Raw genomic sequence first — 24,040 nt, 5'->3', positions numbered from 1 at the left:
TTTACTTTTCCATTCAATAAACCACGTACCTATGTTTGGGTCTAGCAAAAGTTAAACAATTACATGTCAAATTCACTTACTGTGTTGTAGGATGGGGAGTTTGTCAATCTCCCAAAAGCTGCAGGCCAGAAGGCAAGGTGCTGCCTATGAGGACATGCCACCTGCATGGGAAGATAAACTGCTCCTGATGCAAAAACATGTACTGGGAGGGATTTAGATGCTAATCCCCAGTTAACAGGACCTGGTTGAAAAAATTAAGGAATTAGTGTGGGAAGAGATTTTGTTTCAATTTAAGATGCACCTTGTTTGCAATAGTCCTGGGAAGAAGTTGTGCTGTGCCCCTGACAAGCAGTGTGTGCCTAGGACAGCTCCCAAAGTGGCTCAGCTCCAGTGGACCTACCTGGGTCAAGGCATCTTGTGCCTCTGGAGACAGGACTGTGCATTTTAGCCAGTGGCACCCTGGAAGAGAAGGACAGGTTCCCCAAAGCTGGTGATGACTAGAGTGAGAATCCCAGAGAGTTGATTCAGCTGGTCCCATGGACCCACCTGAGCAGAGCCCAGGACACTCTGCACCCACACCCTCCCCATTGCCCAGGAGCACAGCCAGGCCCAGGAACTGCACCTCCATCTGTGCCACTGAGCAGGACTGAGGAGGGCCCATGCTGGACTGAGGAGGGCCCATGCTGGACTGAGCAGGGCCCATGCTGGACTGAGGAGGGCCCATGCTGGACTGAGGAGGGCCCATGCTGGACTGAGCAGGGCCCATGCTGGACTGAGCAGGGCCCATGCTGGACTGAGCAGGGCCCATGCTGGACTGAGCAGGGCCCATGCTGGAATGAGCAGGGACCATACTGGAGTGAGCAGGGGCTGGGCTGGACTGAGCAGGGCCCATGCTGGACTGAGCAAGGTCCATGCTGGACTGAGGAGGGCCCATGCTGGACTGAGGAGGGCCCATGTTGGACTGAGGACAGCCCATGCTGGACTGAGCAGGGCCCATGCTGGACTGAGGAGGGCCCATGCTGGACTGAGGAGGGCCCATGCTGGACTGAGGACAGCCCATGCTGGACTGAGGACGGCCCATGCTGGACTGAGGACAGCCCATGCTGGACTGAGGACGGCCCATGCTGGACTGAGGACAGCCCATGCTGGACTGAGGACAGCCCATGCTCACTCCCACCAGGCTGGGGAGCAGCCAGGAGCCTTCCCTGCCACCACACAGGGCCAGAGCAGCCATCCTGCCCAGCTGCTCTCTCCTCCCTGCCAGCTCAGAGCTCCCCCCTCACATGGATGATGTGGGTTTTGAGCCAATGTCTATGACAGATAAAAGAAAAATATTAACTCTGATTTCATAAAGTGAGGCTATCACATGAGAAAATGACAAATCTTTCATTGCTGAGGTGGTGTAGCAGAATTTTAATTGTTTTTCAAATAAATACAATGCTTAGATTTATATTTTGCTCATTTAAGCATTAGTGAAATTTTAAATAATCATTAAAGTTATTTTTCAAGGTACATAAGAACACTCTATATAAAAATACTTCTTTAAATAAAACATTCAAAACCACATTATTAAATCTTTGAAATGCCATAGATCTTATTATATTTCATAATTCAAAAAGGAAAAGGTTAGCAGCACAGGTATTTAATTATTCTTTCCAAGCATACATTCATTTAAATGTCTCATTTTGAGGTTTTTTTCCCCCCCTTGGAAGATCTTAATTTTGTCTTTTAAGCCAATGAGACTTCAATGAAAGCAATATAGAATGTAAATCACCTCTGATATTATTATATTCACATATAAAGTGTTTATTACTGAAAAGTGATTTACACTTGAAACTATATTTATACTTAAAACAGTAAAAAGAAAACCAAACAGCAAATATCATGTTTGACATTTTAAGCACCTTCTGGACATCACCTTCCTTCCCCCCACCCCAAACCTATTTCCAAAATCATGTACTGATTTCAAGTGCATTGATTTTTGGTTGCGCTATCTGCTACATCTTCTTGCCCCAGGTTTGTGAAGACTTGCTAACTGCAGCTCCCACTGGTTAGGAAAGAAGTTGTTAATGCTCTGAGCTTCTAAAACAACAAAGTCCAGGATAATCCAAAATTTTAAACCAAATACCCAGACAGCAGAACCTGTTGGCCACTACTGAGAACTTGGGTTATAAAGCTCCATTTTCTTCTCATGAGACATCCCTGAGACATCCTCAACATTTCCTGAGATTTTTGCCAAAACACATGAGAGGGTAGTTAGACCCTTACCAATAGTGGGTTTTCATCCCTAAATCTGCTCTTTGATGATGTGGTTCATTTCTCATTCCAATGGAAGCAGCAAGTATGTAATATAGACTCTGTAATCTACTTCCATACAGAATTTTAAACTCTCTTGACAGTGGAGAAAGGAGCTGTGTCTGAAAAGACACAGCTGTGATTTACAGGACCAAGGCCTATACCCATCATTCTGGATGGCAAGAAGGGAACAAAACTAACCACTGGGTCATCAATAATTTTTAGTTCCATGTGCAAACCAATATGGTTCTTCCAAAACCAGAACAAACCTGTAAACTTCTATTTTTTGTCCACCATTTGTCAGACTCTGTGGTCCTGCTCCTTTGTGAACTACAACAAGAAGGAGAAAACAGATTATTTCTCAGAAATCTCTACTGCAGAGACAGTCACAATGCTGCCCTTCTCATCCCTTCTTGCCTGTATAAGCTACAGGGAGAGATGGATCATGGAACCACAGAATGGTTTGGGTTGGAAGGGACCTCAAAGACCATTCAGTTCCAACCTCCCTCTCATGGAGTTCTGTTCACCAGACTGCTCAAAGCACCAGCCAACATGGCCTTGAATCATTCCAGGGATGGGGCATCCATAACTTTTCTGGGCAACCTATGCCAGAGCCTCACCACCCTCACAGTAAAGCATTTCTCCTTAATTCCTAATATAAATCTGCCCTCTTTAAAGCCTTTGCCCCTTGTCCCATACAGCTTTCCTGGGGGCCCTCTTCAGATACTGGAAGGACCTGTAAGGTCTTCCAGAGCTGAAGTTAAATTCTGCCCAAATGAAAAGGCACAACTGTGTTGTGTGCACATTCAGAAGAGGGCCTGAACTCCTCTTACATTTCTTGCCATCCCACTCTGTTATATTATTAGTTGGTCTCTGCCTGTAGTGATAAAAATGGTATTTAGGTCAATGTGTTCTTTGTTAATTGCATTAGCCATGTGCCTAAGACTTAGGCTTCCTCTTCTCCCAGGACTGCCTTTGGCTATTAACATGTGGTCTTTAAATATATGTCACTATTGACAGTGTACTCAATCTGTTGGGTGAGATGGATAGAGCCTGTTTTAGACAGACTAAGATAATCAGTGGAATGCTATTTACAAAATTCACATTGGTAGCGAGACCCCTTTTTATACTGATTCTCCAAAAGCAGAGGGAAGAAATATATTTGTGTTCTGTTTATGAGCTCTAATCATACTCTATACTTTTTTGCAATTTCTGCAAAATATTTTTGAATTTTATTTTGCAAATAGGATCATTTTCCCTTGGGAAAAAAATTAATATTATATTGGCTTTTATCTTCCAAGGGTTTTTCTGTCTGTGTTTAAATTACCTTCTATTAGCAGAATCTTTCCTCATGTGGTAGCAAAGATCAGAACATATTCATGTTCAATCCCACCCACCTCCTGAAGCAGATTTAGCAAACAGAAAACTGCTGGCTTGGAAACAGAAAATTTCTGTACTTGTAACATGGCTAAGTCCAGCAGAAGGAGCTGCATTACTTCAACAATGGGCATCAAAATCAGAAGACCTTTGCAAAGTCTATATTCAGATGTAAAGAGAAATGCCTTCTCCCTGTGTATGGAATATCATTGGGTTCTACAAACTAGCTAAAATCCAGGCAGCCAGCTGATAATGAATTGAGGAATTCCAACACCAGCAGAGACTAAGAGCTTCCCTTAGCTAAACTAAAGTTCCAAGTTGAACCTTTTTTTCCCCAAAGACATTTACTACATTTTGAGCAGGAAATAAATATCCTGATGCTATTTGCTAACTGTTCAGCTTTGAAAGATAATATTTGTTGTGAAAGCCTCAAGGCAGGGGCTCTGCAGAGTCCTTGGCAGAGGCCCTGGTGCCCCCACCCCGCACTGTGCCCGTCACCGCTCAGTCCAGGCAGCTGTGGGGTAGCGTTCCAGGAGTGCATTCCTCAGCTGGGCTGTGTGCATCTTGTCTCTGGTCTCCACAGTGCACATCACCTGGAAAAAGAATTAGAACCATTCCTGATGGCATGGCAGCAATCTCAGACAAAGCCATTTCCAACTTAAACCTAAAGTACACTCAAAAAAACAATCAGTTCAAAATAAAAACTCTGGCCCTCACATCCACTCTCTATGCAGGTAAGAGAACTGACATTGCAGACAGCTGGGGCTCTTCCAGCCCATCTGCATGACCATAAAACCTTCCAAAACCCTACTTTATTGCCTTCAAAGTTTAAAGAAGACAGGCTGATCCTCTGCTGGCTGTTGGGCAAGGTACCTCTCTGCTCTTGGCCTCCCTGAAGACATCTGTTAGCAGCTTCTCTTGTCCTTTCCCTGTGCGTGGCATTGCTGCCACCTCACCCACCTCTGACTCTTACCTCATCACATTTCTGTATTTCTGGCAAGTGTTTGTTCCATCCTTCAAGCTTTTTGTATTCTCCTTCTCTTGTCTGTCATGGAGTTATCCCCCAGTTCTTTATCATCCCTGCAGTATTTTGACTGGTTTCACTTCTCACATACCTTCTTGCTTCATGCTGTTTTTTGTTTGCTTATTGCATCACTTCTAGTTTTATTTTATGGTTGTTCTTCTGCTAAATAAAACAACTTGGGCAAAATCAATCTTGAGAGGTTTTTTTTAATTCTTCACTTGCCTCCAAAGGTACTAGTGAAATCCTATCATGTAGACATTAGAAATAATAACTTGAATGGCATTTTTTCATCTCTCTTTTTTGCCTACTCACATCTCTGGCCCATCTCTTGAAAGCCTGGGCACTAGCAAAGATGAGGCACCAAAGTAAAGGCACAGAAGGAAAATTATATTTCACAATTTGAGACTCCTAACTTCCATTACTGATAGTCCTGCTGGAATAATCACTGATGTTGAAAGTGCTACATGGGGAAAAGACCTCACAGAAACGTGGAAATCTAGCAAGGAAAGGACCCAAGATGAGTCACGGTGCAGCTGCAGAGAGTTCATTGCAGCAGCAAATCTACAGAGAGCAGAGAAACAAGGAGCCATGATAACCTGGTGGTGGGCTGCTCCAGACATCCCCTGTCAAAATGCTTCTATCAGAGCTGCATCCCTTTTAGAATACAAGTCAAAGAAATACTCTAATTTGTTTGCAAGGACATTTCTAAATAAGAACTTAGAATTCATGTTTTCTGGAGCTGTCTTAAAATAACAATAAGCCTTTAGTAAAACTGTTGAATGAAAATATAAAACACTAACACTCCAAGTTAACCTAAATAGCCATAGCACACTTAATTAGAAAACTGGCTACAGCTTCTCAAATATCCATCCTGAAATAAGCCACAATTCTGATCTGGTCTTGTAATTCTTCACCTCTTGTGCTACACATAGTTCTATTTGTTTGGTTCTTTGGAATGCAAATTACATGCTAATTTATTTTTTCTTCAAAAAAGTGGGATTTAATCTCAAGAGAAGGACAGTCATAGAGGACAAGAAATAATGAGGAAAGGGGAGAGAACACAATGATTGGGAAAAGTATCTGAGAGTGCCAATGTACCCAACACCCATTGTCCATTCCCTGGTTCGTGTAAAATCCCCAAAGCTTTGCAATCATATCTTCAATGGGACACACACATCTCACATGGAGTCTGTAATTAAAAAAGCAAGATTCTTCCTCTCCCAGAGTAATCATGCCTGTTTTGTCCTGAGCAAATCAATTGCTGCTCCTGGAACCAGTCTGCATGTGAGAGATTCAGCCTTGAATGCTTGGTAGCAAGCTGTGGCTCTGCCCTGGGAGCAAGCATGGGGAAGCATTTTGATTTATGGCTAATTATCCTCTCTGCCCTTTCCTTTCTGCTCATGATGGAAACCAGGCAGACCTCAGTAGACTGGAGCCAGAGAGCTTGTGAGCAGGTTGGATAAACACTGTCATTTTGTTCTAAGCATGCACCACAAGCAGCAGCTGATAAGGGAGATACTGTGCTGCAGTGTATCATAAAAGAACCAATAGTAACAGCAGTGATAAAAAACAACCCCAGAAATTCACCTGATTTTTCACAGTTGTCAAAGAAAGGAATAGAGAACATTTGGTCCCAGCAGGAGTGAAGAGAGAATCACACAACACCTAGGGGCAGCTCCAGATCTCAGCAGCAAGGAAGGCAGTAATTTACTTTCTTGCTTAGATTAACCCAATTTACACTGCAGTTATACTTTCACAAACTTGCTCTCTTGCTTGCTTTGCCTGGGACACATAATTTACACAAGTGTCCAACAGAGCAACCCTCACATTCACAGGGAGTTGATGAGGTTATATTTTATATGAGATGCAGAAGCACCCCAATACCTATAGGAGGTTGCATAGCTATCAATGACCTAAGAGTAAGTGCCCCAAAATGGTCTTATTTAAGAATAAATGACAAAACCTATTGCCTGATCTTTCTTGTACACCAGATAAGGTAACTTATGACAACTAGAAGAAAATTTACCTTAAACTTATTTCATACTGATAAACCCTCAGAACTATACATGGGATTTTTGAACCTGCAGAGCTCTTGTTGGCAGCAGGGCCAGCTGTGCACAGCACACCTTTCTTTTCTGTGTATCAAAAACCCCACAAAACCATCAATAACAGAGTGCATTTTATGAATGTCTCTCCTACATATAATATCTTTGCTGGATTAATTAATTAATTAAATAATTGTCTGATCCAGCAAGACCATCAAAAAAACCAGACAGATTGACCTTTTACTGCATTTAAGTTCCATTCCCTGTGACAGGTAAAGATAAATTTCAGGTAAAGGGTTTATTCAGCCTGTAAGTTTTTTTTTCACAGCAGGCCTACAGGTTAAAATTAAAGACAGAAGAGATTTCACTGAGTACTGATGGCTTGTGGGGTTTATTTAAAGACTGGAAATTAGTGAGGAAGCAGGACAAAAGCTAAAAAAAATTAAAGGAAAAAAATATGACAAGTTATTGCTGTAGAGCACCAAAATCCAGATGCATAAATCCAAATACTCTTTGGAATTACACTGACTTCAAAGAGAGGAAATTTAATAACTTTGCAAAAGGAAGAAATTTGCAAAGTTCTGTGCTGAATAGGGTGGACACCTCTACTCCTTTTTAACTGCAAGATCTCATAGGGGAGGCATTTCACCTTTTAGATCATATTTTCCTAGATTTTAAAAATAAATTTTTTAAATGAAATGAAACTGCCTCTCAGCTCCCTGATGCCTACTACCTGTAGGCTGTGTGTGCAAATAAAAACAGTGGGTGGACATGCTGAGCCAATGTTAGAGAGCAGAGGAAATGTGAGTAGTACTGCTGAATCACGAGATTTCAGTCTTTTGTGCTTTTCCAGGCTCCATGTAAAGCTAATCCTAAATAACCAATGCAGTTCTTTATGTCTGTGAATCATCCATTGAACCTTTCTATTCTGCTTCTTTAATTCTAGAAATCATATTCTTCATCTTAAGCTGTCTTTTTGCATAACTTAGTATTCATGATCTAAGTCTTAGTATTCATGCATCTAAATCTTTTTGCATAACTCATAATTGATGATACATTACATTTAGCAACGTTATAGGTTTGTTTGCATGAAAGTCACCAGAGCTAAGAGTGAAAACTTGATTTATATACACTGGTTTCTGTTCTGTATTTAGAAAAAGGGGTTTCTTTAGAAAAAATCAACAACTGGGCAATTTTCTGAATTATTTGGTAAACACCCAGTGTAGATTACTTCACATTACAGATTATTTGGTAACAGCAGCTCAGCTGATGGTTTGGGGATCAGCTGCCAGATTGTCCCCGTGGTCAGAGCAATGGAATGCTTGAGAAAGAGTGCAGCAGCTGTCAGCTGGTTGTGCAAGCTGAGCCCTTATCTTTTGGCACTTGGGGCACTCAGGTGGGTGAGCACGAGCAGGAACAAGCTGCAGCCATTACGTAAGGCAGGTAATAACCCACAGGAACACTCAGACCCTCCCAGGGCCAGCCTGTCCTTCTCCAGCTGGGCCAGGCTGCCCCGTGCCACAGTCTGCTGGGGAATGCCTTAAAGAACATCACCAAATTCTTCTGGAGAGCCTCAGAAGAAATGAAGTGTTCAACTTCCCACTCCCAGTGTCTCCACTCTGCAGTTGGGGAATGGAACATGGAAGCAGAGCCTTGCCCAGGGTCATGCAGGAAATGCTTTGGGAATGATGGCATCCTCCTGCACATCTGAGCTGTACAGCTGCCTGCTCCTGAGTATCTGCTTCACAGGGCAATGACAGGAATATGTTGGCAACTGGGGACTCTAATCCAAAATATTCCCTTCCATCCTTTACAGAATGCAAGCTGGCCCAAATGAATTTATTCAAATTGACCAGAGCAGACTAAAATAATTCATTGAGTTCTGGCCTGAGGTGAATGAACTGTATGAGAAAAACAGGCACTATGCCACGCAAAGCCAGGAATTTCAGCACCACTGGGAGAATGTGTAATGCAACTGAAAAGGAAATATTTGATTTATGATTTAGCATTTTCATGCACAGACAAGAGGGAGAAGTAATGTGGTGGATGTTCTTTTTACAGGCAGTCTCTTCCAAGTTCTTCAAAACCACAGCACGGTGAAGCTCCCAAGAGGTCTGAAGTGAACAGACCAGACAGCCCATAATGCCAGAGAGGAGTGAGCTCAGAGGGAGCACTGCCACCCACTGAAAAGCTGCTGGGACAATTAAAAACCTTACAGAACCCTCCTGGACCTGCCAGTTTGATTATGCTGGAGTTTCAGTGGTGAGAAGACTTTTCAAGAAAATTGATGAGGTCAAGGAAATTTTTTTTCAACTAGGTTGCCCCAGTCCAAAAATTATACACTTCTTAAGCAGGCAAGATGCTGAACTACTTCATAACAAAGAATGTCCTTACCTTATTAAGTTGCTTATTGATTTTGTTCATTGACTTCTCTCTGAGCCAATAGTATAATGAAATTAAAGGGACTTAAATGGTTTTAAAGAGGTTTACATATGGAAGCAATTTAAATGATAAATTGTCCATGTAACTGAATCTGAGGAATATTACTGATGGAGAACAGAGAAAGTTCACAGAAGCAAGTTGTAGCTTCCTCCCATGAATTGGGTAGTCCTTTAGATATCTGTATCCACTTAGCTGGTGATATCAGATGATTATTTCATTAGCTCAGATCTTTTTTCTGTCTAGATATTCTCAGTCATCTAACCTCCTTCAACAGGTGTAAAATGTGAAGCTTACCAGACTGATTATTTGTCTGATTTGCTAAGAGTTATCTATTTCAATACAGGGGCTTTGGAAGTAGTTTCCTAACCACTCAGGTAAGACTGAATTAGGGTGTACTCCTCTGCAGGAAAGAAATCCAGAATGAGTCACAAAGGAAGAGAATCTAAACTGGAGGTATGAACAGGCAGCTCATAAACACAAGCAGCTGATTCCTCTGCACAAGGCACTTCTTCTCAATACAATTTAACTCTAATATAGAGGTATTCCTTCCTTATTTTTAGTAAAGAAAAAAATCTCTTATTTTTGCCAGTAAATGTTCCAAAAGTTTTTTTCTCCAGAAGTGTAGTTTGAACATAAAATTTCATTTTAGAAAGTCCTTACTTTTTCATGAAATCAGACTTTCAGCAAGGATCTTCCCACAGAGTGTTCCAAGTGTGCACTAGATGAACAATGCTACCCCAGAAAGGCATTTCACTAGAATGAGAAAACCCCGACCAAAGCTGCTCTATCATCCTGATAAGTGACTAGAAGCCAAGTTTCTCTCTGTTAGAAATAAAAGTGTACATCTAAAAGGATGATTAAATGCTGCAGCAATGATCTTGACAGGACAGATTTAGTGTTTCAAATCAGCATCTATGCTCTCTGCTCTGTTCTGTCAAACACCTCATCTACATCCACAGTCAAAAGTCCGCATTAAAGTCAGAATGAAATGGGTACAGCTGCAAAGCCTTTCTTGTTGTTACTGCCAGTGCAGCACAAGGTTGTAATTTTGGTTCATGATCCAGGTTTAAATTCATACCTTATTTTATGTGCTGTAATTTATATAACAAATGCTTAAAACGTTTTGATGACACAGGTCTTTGGCTCTTAGAAACAACAAAGAAAAAACCAAAACATCCCTCACAGGTATTAGCTTTACTCTGAAAATAGATATTTTCTCTTGTACCTGGATAGAGCAAATTCATTTTGATGCTTACATATAAACTCTATATCTTACCCCTTTTGATTACACATGTTTTAATTTTCAAAGAAAGCTTCACAATTCTCTAGATATCCCCAGACAGAGCTGCCTGCAGAGGTCTGTACGTCTGGGTCACTACTTTGTACTTCACATCTAATTATCCAATAGCCTCTCCCAGACTGATTGAAAGCCATCAGGCAAATCCAATATCCAATTAAATTATTCAGGGATGCAAATTCCTCCCTTCTGCCCAATACTGTCAGATTCTTGAAGTGAAATTACACTGTGTTTAAAGTGCAGAGAATAGTATATGGCAGTGTTTTCATTCAGGGCCTGTATTTACTAAAAATTTAAAAAAACCCAAACAAACAAAAACAAACCAAAAAAAAAACCCCACCTAAGACAGTAGATTTAATTTGATTTGCTTAATAGCATTAGTAAAAACTACAAGCCTCACTTGATAAAAATGGCATTGAAAACTTTATAAGAGTTACAGGTTGTATTGAATCTAACCTTCAGTCAAAAGCATTTCCAGAGCTAAGTTGGTAACTCAGAGGGATTTATCCACCTCTTGCACCTTGTGCAGTGAGTGTCACACTATCTCCAAATCAGCCAAAGCTGGCCTATCATTATGGCACACTGCAGAACAATGTGGGTTAAGTCCTAGATGCTTGAGAGTATTGATGATATCATGTACCATAGTGATCTTTAATCTGCCTCTTCTTTATATCTGCGAGTGAAAATATTGGGCAGGCTTTTGCATCCAGGCAGGAAATAAAATTTAAAGGCCAAAATCAAAGAGATTGCTTACCCAGTAACATTTCTGCACCCCATTTATGAATCTTAGCAAAGATCTCTAATTTGACTTCCACCTGGGGTTTCACAAACTAAGTCAGGTTGGACCTGGACAGCAAGAGCATGAAATCAGTAGGACCACACCTTTGCCAAACCAGTTGAAATAAGAGATGCATCATGAGAAAAATGGTCCTTTTAAGAGACATCATTAGCTGGTAACACCTCTTCACTCTTTCTGCATCCAATACTCAACAAAGGAATAATGGCTTTCCTCTGTGCTCTGGGTGGCAAAGAAACAAAACTGAGTCCCTAGTTTCAAACAAGAATTCCTTAAGAGTAAGGGTGTTCTCTACATTGCTTTAAGGCAAACATGTCAGACAATTACAGCCAGCCTACACAGCTGGCTCTTCAAGTTCTGGATGGATGCTGCAGCTTGCTCACCTCCTCCAGCACCTGCCACACATGTCAGCAGGGTTCATACCAGCAACAGTGCAATGCAACACCTGGAGTACTTGACCAGGATGTTGCAACAGCAAGTAAAACTGGTCCTGTGTTATTTATATGCCTGCTAAGTGTTTGGCAAGAAGCTGTACAACACAGAGGAAATACTCTCTGACAGTCTGCACACTCTGTTGGATTTCTTCAACACAGGCATAAAGAGAGAGGGAAACAGAATAAACCAGGGGAGGCCAGTACTATGAGAGAGGCTGAAATTGCATTTCCTCTTACCTCAACAGTGAAGAGCTCAGATGTCACAAATGTGCGTTCTTGTTTGATATCCAAAACTCTAGATCAAATAAGGGACAAATTAGAGATCACAACAATCCCCTGTCATTGCCAAACAGTTCCTGAAAGTGTCTGGAGAGTATATTTCCTTCTTTCTGAATTAGACACAATTCTATGCAACAAAGGTGTTTTCAGACTGGAACAAAAATCAAGGAAATAAAAACTTTTCTGCAATATAACAAGGAAAAAACCTTTGATTAATTAATTACTTACAGACTTGGCTTCAGAGATGTTTGGAAATATTTCCCAATCTTTAATAATCTTTGTGCTAATCTGTGATTCTATTTCCCAACTATTAGTCTGATTTACCTTGCTTCCTCCCGAGCCAAAAGCTCCAGTAGCTTTGACATGTCTCCTGGGCAGTCAGAAATCACAAGGGAAAATCTGCACACTCTGTTATCCAGGGTCAGGGCACGAGCTATGCACTGTTGCAGCAAATGTAATTCCAGGTTTCCACTGCATATAACAACTGCCACTCTGAAAACAGACAGAAAAACAAGAGTTTTGATTAGCACTTGCCTGTGTAAAGGAGCTATAGATCATAAAGACTGCCAATATCAGCCTAAGGTCTGCTAGAACCTCCCCTCAATAAATATTACAGATTAGAGGGCTCCTGCCTCAGTATCCATTGTGAGCAGATAGGGGAGGCCTATAATTTGGCTGCATTAGTTGGTCTGAAATGTTGTTTTCATTTTGCATTTCCTGGAGATTTGAGTTTTGTTAGAGATAATTAGCTGGGGAACTGTAGGTCTAAGTTGCAAGTTTTAAGAATTTGATGTAATTTTCACCTGGAAGTTCTAAGTTTCAGCCTCTTACTGATCAGACAAAATGTATGTTCAAGGTTTTCTGTAACCATTGATTAAATTCATCACAACCCTGAAAAATGAGTGCAGAAATGTTTGAAGTGCAAGTGAAGAGCCACATGATTAGTCTATGAAAACCTCTCTGCAGAGTCAAACCTACCCTCTTTGCATTTTCCCTTTTATTTTAGCTGTACTGGAATGTGTTTCTGCTCTGCGTGCACTGCCAGCCTCTTCTGAAGAATTGTCTCAGCAGTATTTCAGTGTACAATCCTCTGCACTAGAAATCTTATTTTGTCTTGAGGGCATGTATGTTTAAATACATTCTGGACTATGACCTGAGCCAAGGCTCAATCCACTTAAGTGCTGAGTCCCCAGGCTGAGAGGCAAGGCAGCACTCGGCCACACGCTGAACACCAAGCACAAGGATAATCCCCCTGACTGTGTGGACAGTTCTCAGGACTGGGAAGCAGGTGCCACTGGGTCACTGCAGCAGGCAGCCTAGCTCTGTCCCACCACAGACAGGGCTGGATTCCACCATGGAACAAGAGGACACAACAGGCTAACAAGGGCAGGACACTGTCCTGGCAGGTGCAATGATGCCTTGTGGAGCTGCAGCTGCCTTTCCCCAGATATCTGAGAATCAAGGAATCAAGGAAAGGGATAAGATGTGTCAGGTCCCCAGGCTGGCATCTATCTGGTTCTGCACAATCTTACCACCTGTAACCGGTCCAGTCAGTCTCAAGTTTCCACCACTGAAAAGCTCCTTGCCAGTTCAGGGGCAGGAACTGCCTGGTCACCCACAGAACAAGTAGATTTTCACTGTTTCCTAGGACCAGGGTGCTCAGTCCCTTGTTTCTGCCACAGTTCCCTGTTTGCAGTAGCTGCTGTACCTTTTACCCTTCAACTCAGGCAGCTTCCCTGCCACCAGTGCTGCAAGCCCAATGGCCCCTTCTGCATCAACCGTGGCTCGCTCGTACTCCAGCAGCCTCAGCATTGAAATGAGGATGTCCTCCTCCCTGAAAGCAAGAGACCTGGGTCAAAACAAATCAAATCAAGAGCTCCCAGAAGCAGAAGATAACACATTTATGGGTAACTGGGTTCTTGTATCTGGGTCACCCAGATACATGTGATCCCAAGGTGGTGTTACAGAATGCTGTGCTGCTGGGGGTGAATGTACATCTCAGACTCATTATTAACTGAAAGACAGGATGGCTTGTTTACCAGAAATATTACCTAAGTCCTAGTAGTAAGTATATTCCACAAATGTGGCCTTTTTGTGAAGATTTAGAAGAGGTTTGTCAAGGGCTGCCTTCAAGTGTTGTAGAACACAAGGACAAGTTTTACACCAGGACCATGACCAGGTAGTGGTGTCAGGTGAAATTTTGGCTAAAGGGTGAGTTTGGACAACACTTTTAGTCATATCACTTAGTTTTAGGTAGTCCTGTGAGGAGCTGGGAGTTGGACTTGATAATCCTTCATGGATCTCTTCCAATTTGAGATGCTCCATGATTTCTATGGTTTATGAGTCTGGGTTCAAAGTCTTCAGTGCCCCTCTTGGAAGGAAAGGTACCCCATATCCCCACACTCCCCAAGTCTGCATTTTTCATACACAACCTCTGCATCCAGTATTATTCATTTCACTGCTTTTCTTCACCTACCTCACAGCAACAACTTTATCCACAAGCTTCCCAGTCAGCTGCAAAGAATTACTGCCAAAGCAAACTCCACTCACATCTGCAGATTTCAAAAGACAAAAATATGAAGTTGGCTGCTTTAGACATAGTCATTTTTAGAGTCCTGGCTGGTTTGTGCCCTTAATGAGTGCAGCACACTGCTGTTACATGACCTTAAGTTGCTTGATTTTTTTCATGTGACAGAAATGTGTTTGGCAATGAAAGAAAAACTCTCACAAGAAGATTTTGCCATTTTGGACCCCTTCAAGAAACTTCTGCTACTTCACTGGCATTGTTGCCATGTGAGAGTGACCCTGCAAGCCCAGTGCTTTTCACTGTTCAAGGAGCATTGAAGGAGAGGAGACCCAAGCATGGTACTGGGCTTGTTAGCTCCAGCAGGACAGCTGTCTATGAGTGCAGACACAGGCAGAGCTAACCAAGAGAAATTACAAGTTTCTTGCAAAAGTCCCATTTAATCCAAAACTTCCAGAGATTTGAACATCAGGCAAACAGAATGTTCTTAAATTGCTTAACAGATGAGGTTTTTTGAACAAGTGATAAGGAAACAACTCTACCATTTATAAACACTTTTGTTCTGAGAAGAGTTTTGTGTCTAAATATTTCAGCACTGCATCATTTTCCTGCCTTTTCCACAAGAGCTTTCCCATTGACTTCACTGGTTTAGATGCTGTGTGTGAGCACAATGTTCAGATAAATACTCTCATATTTCTAAGTATTCATGTGCACTGGAAATTATCTTTTACCCCATCAGGGTGTGGGGGAAAATGTGGCAGAAGTTGCTCTTACAGCTTGAACTAAATTCTGACTCTTCACACAACTCCCTTAAAATATGTTTGAACTGAAATAATAAGAAAATTATATAGTTGGAGAAATCTGTTAAAACCTTTATTTTAGCTCCAAAAGAATACTGCATTTTCTCACCTCCATAGAAGTGATGATTGTTGCAGGCCTGGTCATCATTTGGGTGGCCAGCTTTTAAGGACTGTTGCAACACTGGGAAACTTTCAGATTCAACTCCCTGAGGAAGAGAGAGGTTGTGACTCTTATATAACAGAAGTTGCCACAAAAGTAGACAGCCAAACCTACTGAAATTTCCTCTTCAAATTAACAATCAATCAATTTCAAGTGTCAAAACAACCGTGCTACCACTAAACTTATTCTGTGGCTTACTTAGGACCAAATTTTTCCAGTAAAAACTTATTTCAAAACACAGAACTGGATTTTATTTGCTTTAGGAAAAGTCTTCCCACACTTTTCTCTTAAACCCAGCCAAACAGCCAAGGGACAGGAACTTCTCTGGTTCTTACAGGGTCTTCTCTGAGGCAAAGCCCACGGGATCAGAGTTCCTGTCCTCAGCACAGGCAGTCTCTGCAAGTGTCACTAGATACCAGTGTCTTTTGTAAACAGCTGTGGTGAAAGCCACCCAAACACAATGCTTAATAGGTGAAAGGCAACTTACAATTACAGAAATATGTGGGTTGAGGTGTTTGAGTGCAGCAGCTGACCCTGCCAGCAAGCCACAGTGGCCTCCTGCAGGGAAAATCACCGCGTCCAGCTTTGGCACCTGCTCGTACATCTCCAGCCCCACGGTCCCCAGGCCTGACAGGTACACAGCACTGTCCTCCCTGGGGGAAGGAAGGGCACACATCAGCAGGGGTCAGTGCAGGAATAACAATTCCATCTACTACTTTCAAGACATTGTTCAGCAGAAAAAGATAAATGTGAGATAAATCAGCAGCACACGAGGGGAGGAGGTGATGCAGCAGGACGGTGCCATCAGGTGGACCACAGCCTGCTGCTGCCTACTGGGAGAAAACTTGTGCCCTACTGGGAGAAAATCTGTGCTGTAAAAAAGTCCCTCAAAGAGTCTTCAGATTGAAGAGCACTTAACTCCCATTGCTATCAGGGATTTACAGAACTGGCAGGGAGAATCATATTTCCATTGCCATCACTTCCTTCAGCTTCATAAATTTTAGATGTTGCAGTCTAAACTATGAGCAAAGCCTCAAAAAGAAATCCCTTCTTTACTTATCAGTGGATTTAGTGTTTGTGATGAATGGAAATTTTCATGAGATTTAAGCAGTGTGTTCAGCCTCACAAATATCAAAGAGATTGCTAGAGTTGTCTTTCCATAGTCCATGGCCAATATCTGATACCTTTCCATTAAGCAAAGCATTTAGTTATGCCAAAATATTTACTGGTAAAATACTTTCAGGCAAATGTAGTATAAATAATAGGGACAAGCAGCATCAAAAAATTTGAAGAAAACTGCACTATACAGTCATGACTGACTTGGATCTACTTCTAAAAGCTAGTTTGCATTTTATTTACAAGTTAGCAATGATGTAAATGTAGACCTATAAGTACAAAAATATATGTGAGCTCTCTCTTGGTACATTCTGCTTTTTCTGGCAAACAGAATTGCAGAACCAATGGCTGTACTTGATTTACTTGATCCAAGGATGTTTGGGTACTAGGAAACTGTTTTTATTACTGTACCTGTTAGACAGGCACAGAGAGGCTCAGTGTAGGAGAACAGAATTCCTGCAAGGAGGAGACCAAGGCCCTTGAGAAGTTATCTCACAGAAAATTCTTCAGGGCAAGGGTCTGTATAACTACATAAGAAAGGATAGGATTAATGAACATCCACTCCTGTAGCACAGCCAAAGACAAAGGCAATAAATCATAGTGGAATGAGTAACTGCATCCTTGTGTTTACTGTCCTTATCAAGATACTGAAGGAGCTCTCTCCTCCTCCTTATATGTGACAAAATATATCACTGGCCTCCCGAACAGTTCTGGAGACTTATTCCCAAATAAGATTCAGATCCAAGTTTGTGGAGCTGCCCCTGCCATAGTTACGTGGGGTACAAGGGGACATGCAAAAACAAACGAAGGCTTGGAATAGTCACTGAAGGAATAAAGCCTCTCTAACAACTGAAAACTGTCCAAATGAGACTGCTCTGAGCATGGAGAGCTGTTAGCAATTTGAATCAGTATTTCAGATCACCATGTTTTCCTTGCTAACATCCATTGAAACATCAGTTCACTGATCAGCCATCAGCTTTTATAATAAAATGGGTGAATTTCTTTGCATTGTGACTAGTTACTTTTGCTTTTTGAAAGTAAAAAATATATCATATGCCATTGAGGCAAAATGAAGGAAGAGGGCAGATATATCGAGACTGTAGACTGACACAAGCATTTTTGAGCCAGAGCCAGAAACTTGGATATTTGCCTTCTGAAATATGTGATACATCAGCAATCAAAGATGGGCTGTCAGGCTTTAGTTTTCCAAAGAGGTTTTGGTGTGGCAGCTAGAAGTCTCTGTTCCTATCTGTTCCAAGGAAAGAACTCAGTCTGTTGGATAGAGTAAGAGACTAACCAGATCAGAAATAATCAGGTTTGATCAGCATTTAGGTATGGAGTTACACAAGAAAAAAAAATGGGCTCTCAAGGATGGAAGGTGTGTAATTCAATCTGCAGTACCCTTTCCTCCCTGATTGACAAAGGAATGTTTCTCACACCCTCACAGAGGTACTGAGTTAGTTATTGGCAATAGTCACATTGCATTTATAATGAGGTCCTGAGCCCCTGTAGTTAGTAAAAATTTCATGGCACCTAGGCGGCAATTAGGCAGACTAAATGATTGAATTCCAATTTGAAAAATCACATTTCCTTCCTGGGATTCCCCAGGAAGTTGCAACTGAGTAAAAAGTGTCCTCCATCTACTTGAGTTCTTGCATGGTCATTTTCATGACACAGAATTTTAATTGCACCCAGCAATGGGAAGAGCTGACAGTGACACAGCCAGCTGCAGGCACAGCCCAGCCCAGTCACGTACCCAACCCTTGTGCCTCAGGAAGGGCAAAATGAATTCCTGGGTGAGGAGACCCAGAGACCAAATTGCTTGGGATTGTATACAAGCTAGAATTAAACTGAAATACAATGACATTGTGGAAGTTCCATTCCAACACTTGGGATCTCAGCTGGTATTTTACACACAGCTTTGGCAAGTGACAAGAATGTGTGTCAGACCCACACTGGAGAGGGCTGGCTATCCATAAAGGCACACATTACACTGGAAACCTCTCCAGGTCTACACCTAACAAAATATTTTTCAGATATCCCATTATGAAAAGCCTCACAATTGAAGTGGGGGGTTTCTTCCTTTTTTTTTTTTTAGTGAAAAATTTCATCTGTGAGGTTTTAATTAAGCACAGTCACAGATTGAACAACTTGCTTATTGTAACCTGAAACCTGAAATAAATCAGAGTGCATTAGTATTATGAATAGTAGTGGGTATATTTAGAGTTCCTCAGTGTTGGTTGCTTAAGTACTACACATGCATTGTCCCTGGAGAATATCTACCTTACGTAACTGAAATCATTTTTTAAGGGGAAGATTAAAATCAAATTACAATGAAATAATTTAGTTCTTTTGTGTGAACTTGATAGTTGATGCAAGCCAGCTAGAGGTTAACACGTCAATTGAAAAATGGCTGACAGAAATTTGAAAATCACCAAGTTATGGAAAACTGTGGTTTTCAAAGGAGCTTAAAAGTGTTTAGAATTCATTGGGATTCAGGGCACCTCATTCCCCACTGAAAATCCCAGTCTGGGACAAGACTGTGGCCATGGTGGCAGACCAGGCCCACGAACCAGCCCCATGTGTCACTGGCTGCTGGCAGAGCTACCAGAGGAATTGAACAGTACAGTCTGTAGTACTGCCTTCCCAATACACCAGATGGGAAAGCACTGAGGACTTCCTCTGCTCTGCTCATTCTGGGATCTTCTTCCCAGGCAGCAGCCCTCACCATTACTGTGGTTGAGGCAGCAGTGCCTGGGAGCTGGAGGGGAACAGGCACTCCCTGCAGGAGGTGCCATACAAACACCAGGAGTGGGATGAAGCCTGCACAGAAGCAGCAGTGGCAGGGGGACCATAACATTCCAGCTCAGGGTTCAGAGGGACCACTGTTAATGATTCACCCCTCTGTGCTTTTGGAAATCTTTCTTGAAGAAAGGTAAAAAAAGAAAAGGGGCAGGGCAGAGGGGGAATGCATAAGAGGCTACAGATTAAAGAGAAAAGGGAAAAGGTAGGAGTTCTAAGACTTTTTGCCCATCTTATTTATGTTTTTGTTAAATCTGCTTTGTCCAGTGACCTCAAATAGTTCAAATTTAGATTTATGCTCATCCTTAGCTACTTTAAACATGTGTGTGAAGTAGACTCTTAATCATTGTTTTTCAAGACAGTATCAGTGTTGTTCCTCACACCAGATATGTGAAATTCTTAGAGCATTCACTTCTTCTTGCTCCACATTTTCCCACTGAACAATTTGCATTAAAGATTAGCTTTTACCCACCTAACTTCAGAGAGACCAGAAATGAACACCAGCCTAAATGCTTTCTGACAGAGTTACTAAAGAATTAAACTACAGTCTCTATCATATTAGCTCACAGAAATCAGAGTTTGCCTAATTGAGGGGCAGAGAAGTGTGGTCAAATGTTACAGAAAGATGTAATTTGTGCCTGGGAACACGTAACAGTCCACGTTCCAGGTAAGAGGAGCGTTTGCATGAGCTGTGATTTTAATGAAACTAACTGTGCTTTGCAGAGCTGAGCAGGCATCTCATGAGCTCTCTCTCATGTGCCTGGCTGTCACTCACTCTTCCAGGTAGAGGTAGCCGTTCTCCTGTGCCAGCCTCCGCGCGTGCAGCTGGGAGTCCTTGGCCGTGGCGCCGTAGGAGATGACCATGGCGCCGTACTCGCGGCACATCCGCACCCGGGCTGGGGCCGTGCTGGTGCACAGGATCACAAACACGGGCACACGGAGCTCGGAGGCATGGTGAGCGACAGCCATGGAGAAGTTGCTGTCCGAGGCCACGATCACCCCTTTTCTTTGCTGCTCCTGAAAACAGGGTTGTTATTGCACATTGGACAGGGTCACATAGCTGTCCCATATGATCCTGGATCATTGTAATGGTCTGGCTTCCTTTTTTCCCTTTACTAGCTGATTGAATTGAATGCATGGCATGGCTGGTGTGATCTCAGGATTTACACACAAAGCTAAAACAGTACAAGATCAATCCCTGTGTCTGCACTCCTCTAGGTTCAATTCTTGTTCCATGGAAAAGAGCTGAAAAACTCCAAATGATCACAGAAGAGCTGATAGGTCCCTCAGAGCTTATATCTCTGCTCTGCCTGTATGAAATTATTTATTTTCTCCTTCCTTTTAGTAGACGATTTCATTTATATTATTACGAAAGGCAGGAATAACCACTTCTCTGGGCTGCTGTCTCATGCCTATTTTAACAATTACTGCAGAGACTCCTATGACAATGGCAATAATCTCCTATGACAAACGATAAACAAGCTATTCATGTAAGAAAACTGAAATTCATTACAAAATCAATTGGTGATCTAGATCTTTGTCATCACTCATTGTAATTCAATTTCATCATTGCTCATCAGTTTGGTGGTTTCAACACATCAGAACTACAGTACACATAAAAACACTTGCATCTTAATGCCACAAGAAAATGCTGATGTTTCCATTTTGCAAGCTTTTGTTTCAAACATTAAGAATTTCATCAGCAGATCAGCCAATTGTAAATAAAGTATTATTTTACATTCAGACCTATCTCTGTTCACATGCTGTGTTCAGTACAATGATTCTAAAGACAAGGAACACTGTGATTCCATGGAGATTAGAGGTAACTTTATCGTCAACTCTGCTCCATTTTCATGAAGCAGAGCTACTCTACTTCTTTTTGAATGCTGACATTTTGCTATACCTGAGGCAATGACATCAGAAGGTAAAGTACACCTCGTTCCTTCACAGACCCTGTGTACTGGAGGAACTCCTTCTTCAGGTAGATGTCCATTCCATACTGCTTGGATAGCCTAGAATACTGGAGCAGATAAATAATATTATGTCAATATATCTACTGCTAAGAAAAAACTTCCACACCTCATCAGCAGCCTGTTGAGGCATGAATTCTACTCCTATATATGAACTCTAAAAAGCAAAATTCATCTTCTGGTTCTTCATTCACAACAGAGTATTGTTACCTACCAGGTCCTTCTGCTTTATGGAAGTGATTTTCAAACTCACAGCAGTGAACTATGTACCACATACCATTAAGAACTCTGAAAATAGCACTTGCTTTGGATCTTACTGTTCAAACACAGGCATTAAAATAAATATTTTCAATTATCTTAAAACCCACACATGCAGCACTTGCCAGAACTGGATATTGACTACCCAAAAAATAAGTTCATCATCTAATAGATACAAAGGCCATCAGAAAATACCTCCTTGAGCCCCATTATGGCTCTGCTATGGTTTCTGCCACTAATTCCCTACTGAGTGTTGTCTATTTTGCATCCTAAGGCCAGTAGAATATTAGCAAAGACATTTCTTACTCAAAGAAAAATGGACACAATAAAAAACAATTTCCCAGGACTGCAAGTGTAAGCAGCAGCTGTTTGGAAAAGCTTAGTGTTTGGAACAGAAATGATGCCTGAGCTGAGGGGAATTAGCAAGCACGTTACATCTGATGCACTGCCCAAGTGCATGATTTTTAAAAATTTTTAATGGCAAATATTTGTTAAGCTTTATAATAAGACACTCCCAGCATGTATCAACATATTAATTTCCTATTACCATATTCATTAAATTCAGAGTTTTACACAAGATAACTTGTGAAATAAAGCAGCAGTAAGCCTGTGGGTGCCAGCTCCCCAGGCTTACTGCAGCTCTATTTCAGAATTGGCTCCATCTCCTCTATTGGCTGCCAAAGCAAATGAGGCCCTGGTGATTTAGGGGATCAAGTCCTCATTTAAGATAAGCCATGAAGCAAGACAGATCCAAAACCAGCATGACAAAATATTTCTCTCAAGCAATATCTGGCAGTGTCATACATACAATGTATAGTGTACACACTAATAGGCACTGACACGGCTTTCAGACTGCAGGACTTTCCAGGTGACTTTATATAAACTATATATATCTGAAGCAGACACTTGCTTTAAAGTATGCAGTTAAACTACGTGTTTCAGGTGAACACTTCAAGGCTTTTTAGGCTTCAAGGATTTCCAAGCATAAGTTTAAGTTCCTCACCCATAGGTGGGGCCAGATTCTCTGTTTTGCTTCTGAAAATCCTGACATAGGAGCTACCACTTGTTGCTCCTTTGCAAAGCTGGCTGCAGAAACTGAAACGATGGAAAGTGCTTAGCACACTAATAGGATAATAGTTTATATCCTAAACATCCTCATCTATGGAGAATGCCTATGCAAAATAGAACAACACCATAAAATAAATGCTACTAGTGCTTCACATACCATGCTTGTTTTTGTAGAGAATCTTGGATTCTAGAGCAAACAATCAGAAAAAGGATTTAAGGAAATTAATCCTGTGCATAATAAAGTTGCTAAGCTTCCTACATTTAAAACTATGTCATTAAGACACTCTTTCCCACAGGGGTGGTGTACTTTAGATTGATATTTATCTTTAATTTTGATAGTCAGGATTTTAATTCTTTAGGTTATCCTTTTTATCTTCCTTTAACAGAGGATTTTTTCACGTAGCCTAAATATAGCAACTACTTCTAACAAAGCAGGCATCAGTGCTATTTGCAGTTGAACTGACCTCATGTGTAACCTCCTAAGACTCATTGAACCAGCCTGTAAGATTTCCTTTGAGTCACTGTGATCTTATCTAAGGACTACAGATACCATGTCTAAGGTACAGCACACAGCAGAGCCTCCCTCTGGCATCCACAAAGCTGACACAACACAACCCTCACAGCTCCTTCACCAGTAGCCAAACCAGGTGTCCAGCCTGATGTCAGTTCCTAGTTTGCTTATGCTTACTACCTCTTGGACATGTTACAATTCACTCATGATGCCATATCTCAGCTCCAAGGCCAACTCCTGCCTAAGGAACCATGCCCCTCCATGCTCCATCCATGGTTTTGCCTGCAGATCAGGAATCACCCTCTGCAAAGTGTTTCTTCCTTCAATTAACCAAATGGATTATAGTCACACTCACTTTTTAATCTAAATAAATATCTCTGAGAGGGACTCTTACCTCTACACAATGAGTTAAAATAAAGGTTTTCTGTGTTCTTCTTGACACCACTCTGTGTTTTTGAAACAGCGCATGAAATGCACTAATAACTTCTGCAGGAACATTACTTTGAATAACAACAGTCATGGGCTATTTTCATAGTAAAATATACAGGTTTTGACATGGGTATAGGTATTCCAGTATTCTGATAACTTTAAGAGCATAGTTCATTAAAAAAGACTAAAGTGAGACTGTTTAGCTTGAAACAGTAAATGCAGAAAGGGGATACAACTGGGTTGCATAAATCTACCAGGAACAACCAGGAGAAAGTTGAGGAGTGTCATAGTTTAACCTCAGCTGGCAACTAAATATCATCCTACCACTTGCTCATTTCCCTGCCCCTGTGCTCTGGGCAAGATGAGAATTGGAAGGGTAAAAGTGAGAAATCTCATGGGTTGGGATAAGAGCA

The 24,040-nt window shown here is 41.6% G+C and overlaps 1 protein-coding gene across 1 annotated transcript in view; it reads right to left on the bottom strand.

Moving 5' to 3' along the window:
• Positions 1-1,520: 1,520 nt before the first annotated feature.
• LOC129123342 (L-threonine ammonia-lyase-like) overlaps positions 1,521-24,040 on the bottom strand; it is a 32,009-nt gene continuing 9,489 nt past the window's right edge. The window contains exons 4-12 of the mRNA XM_054637637.2: positions 21,295-21,411; positions 20,167-20,408; positions 15,961-16,126; positions 15,423-15,519; positions 14,466-14,541; positions 13,698-13,823; positions 12,314-12,481; positions 11,948-12,005; positions 1,521-4,265 (exon numbers count right to left, since the gene is read on the bottom strand). Of these exons, the coding sequence (XP_054493612.2) occupies positions 4,167-4,265; positions 11,948-12,005; positions 12,314-12,481; positions 13,698-13,823; positions 14,466-14,541; positions 15,423-15,519; positions 15,961-16,126; positions 20,167-20,408; positions 21,295-21,411 (1,149 nt within the window). The 3' untranslated portion in view covers positions 1,521-4,166. The remainder of the gene's footprint in view (positions 4,266-11,947; positions 12,006-12,313; positions 12,482-13,697; positions 13,824-14,465; positions 14,542-15,422; positions 15,520-15,960; positions 16,127-20,166; positions 20,409-21,294; positions 21,412-24,040) is intronic.

Source organism: Agelaius phoeniceus, chromosome 9 (genome assembly GCF_051311805.1).
Source record: "Agelaius phoeniceus isolate bAgePho1 chromosome 9, bAgePho1.hap1, whole genome shotgun sequence".
NCBI classification, from domain to species: Eukaryota; Metazoa; Chordata; class Aves; order Passeriformes; family Icteridae; genus Agelaius; species Agelaius phoeniceus.
The sequence above is the reverse complement of the archived record's forward strand: the minus strand, read 5'-3'. Positions and strand labels throughout refer to the sequence as shown.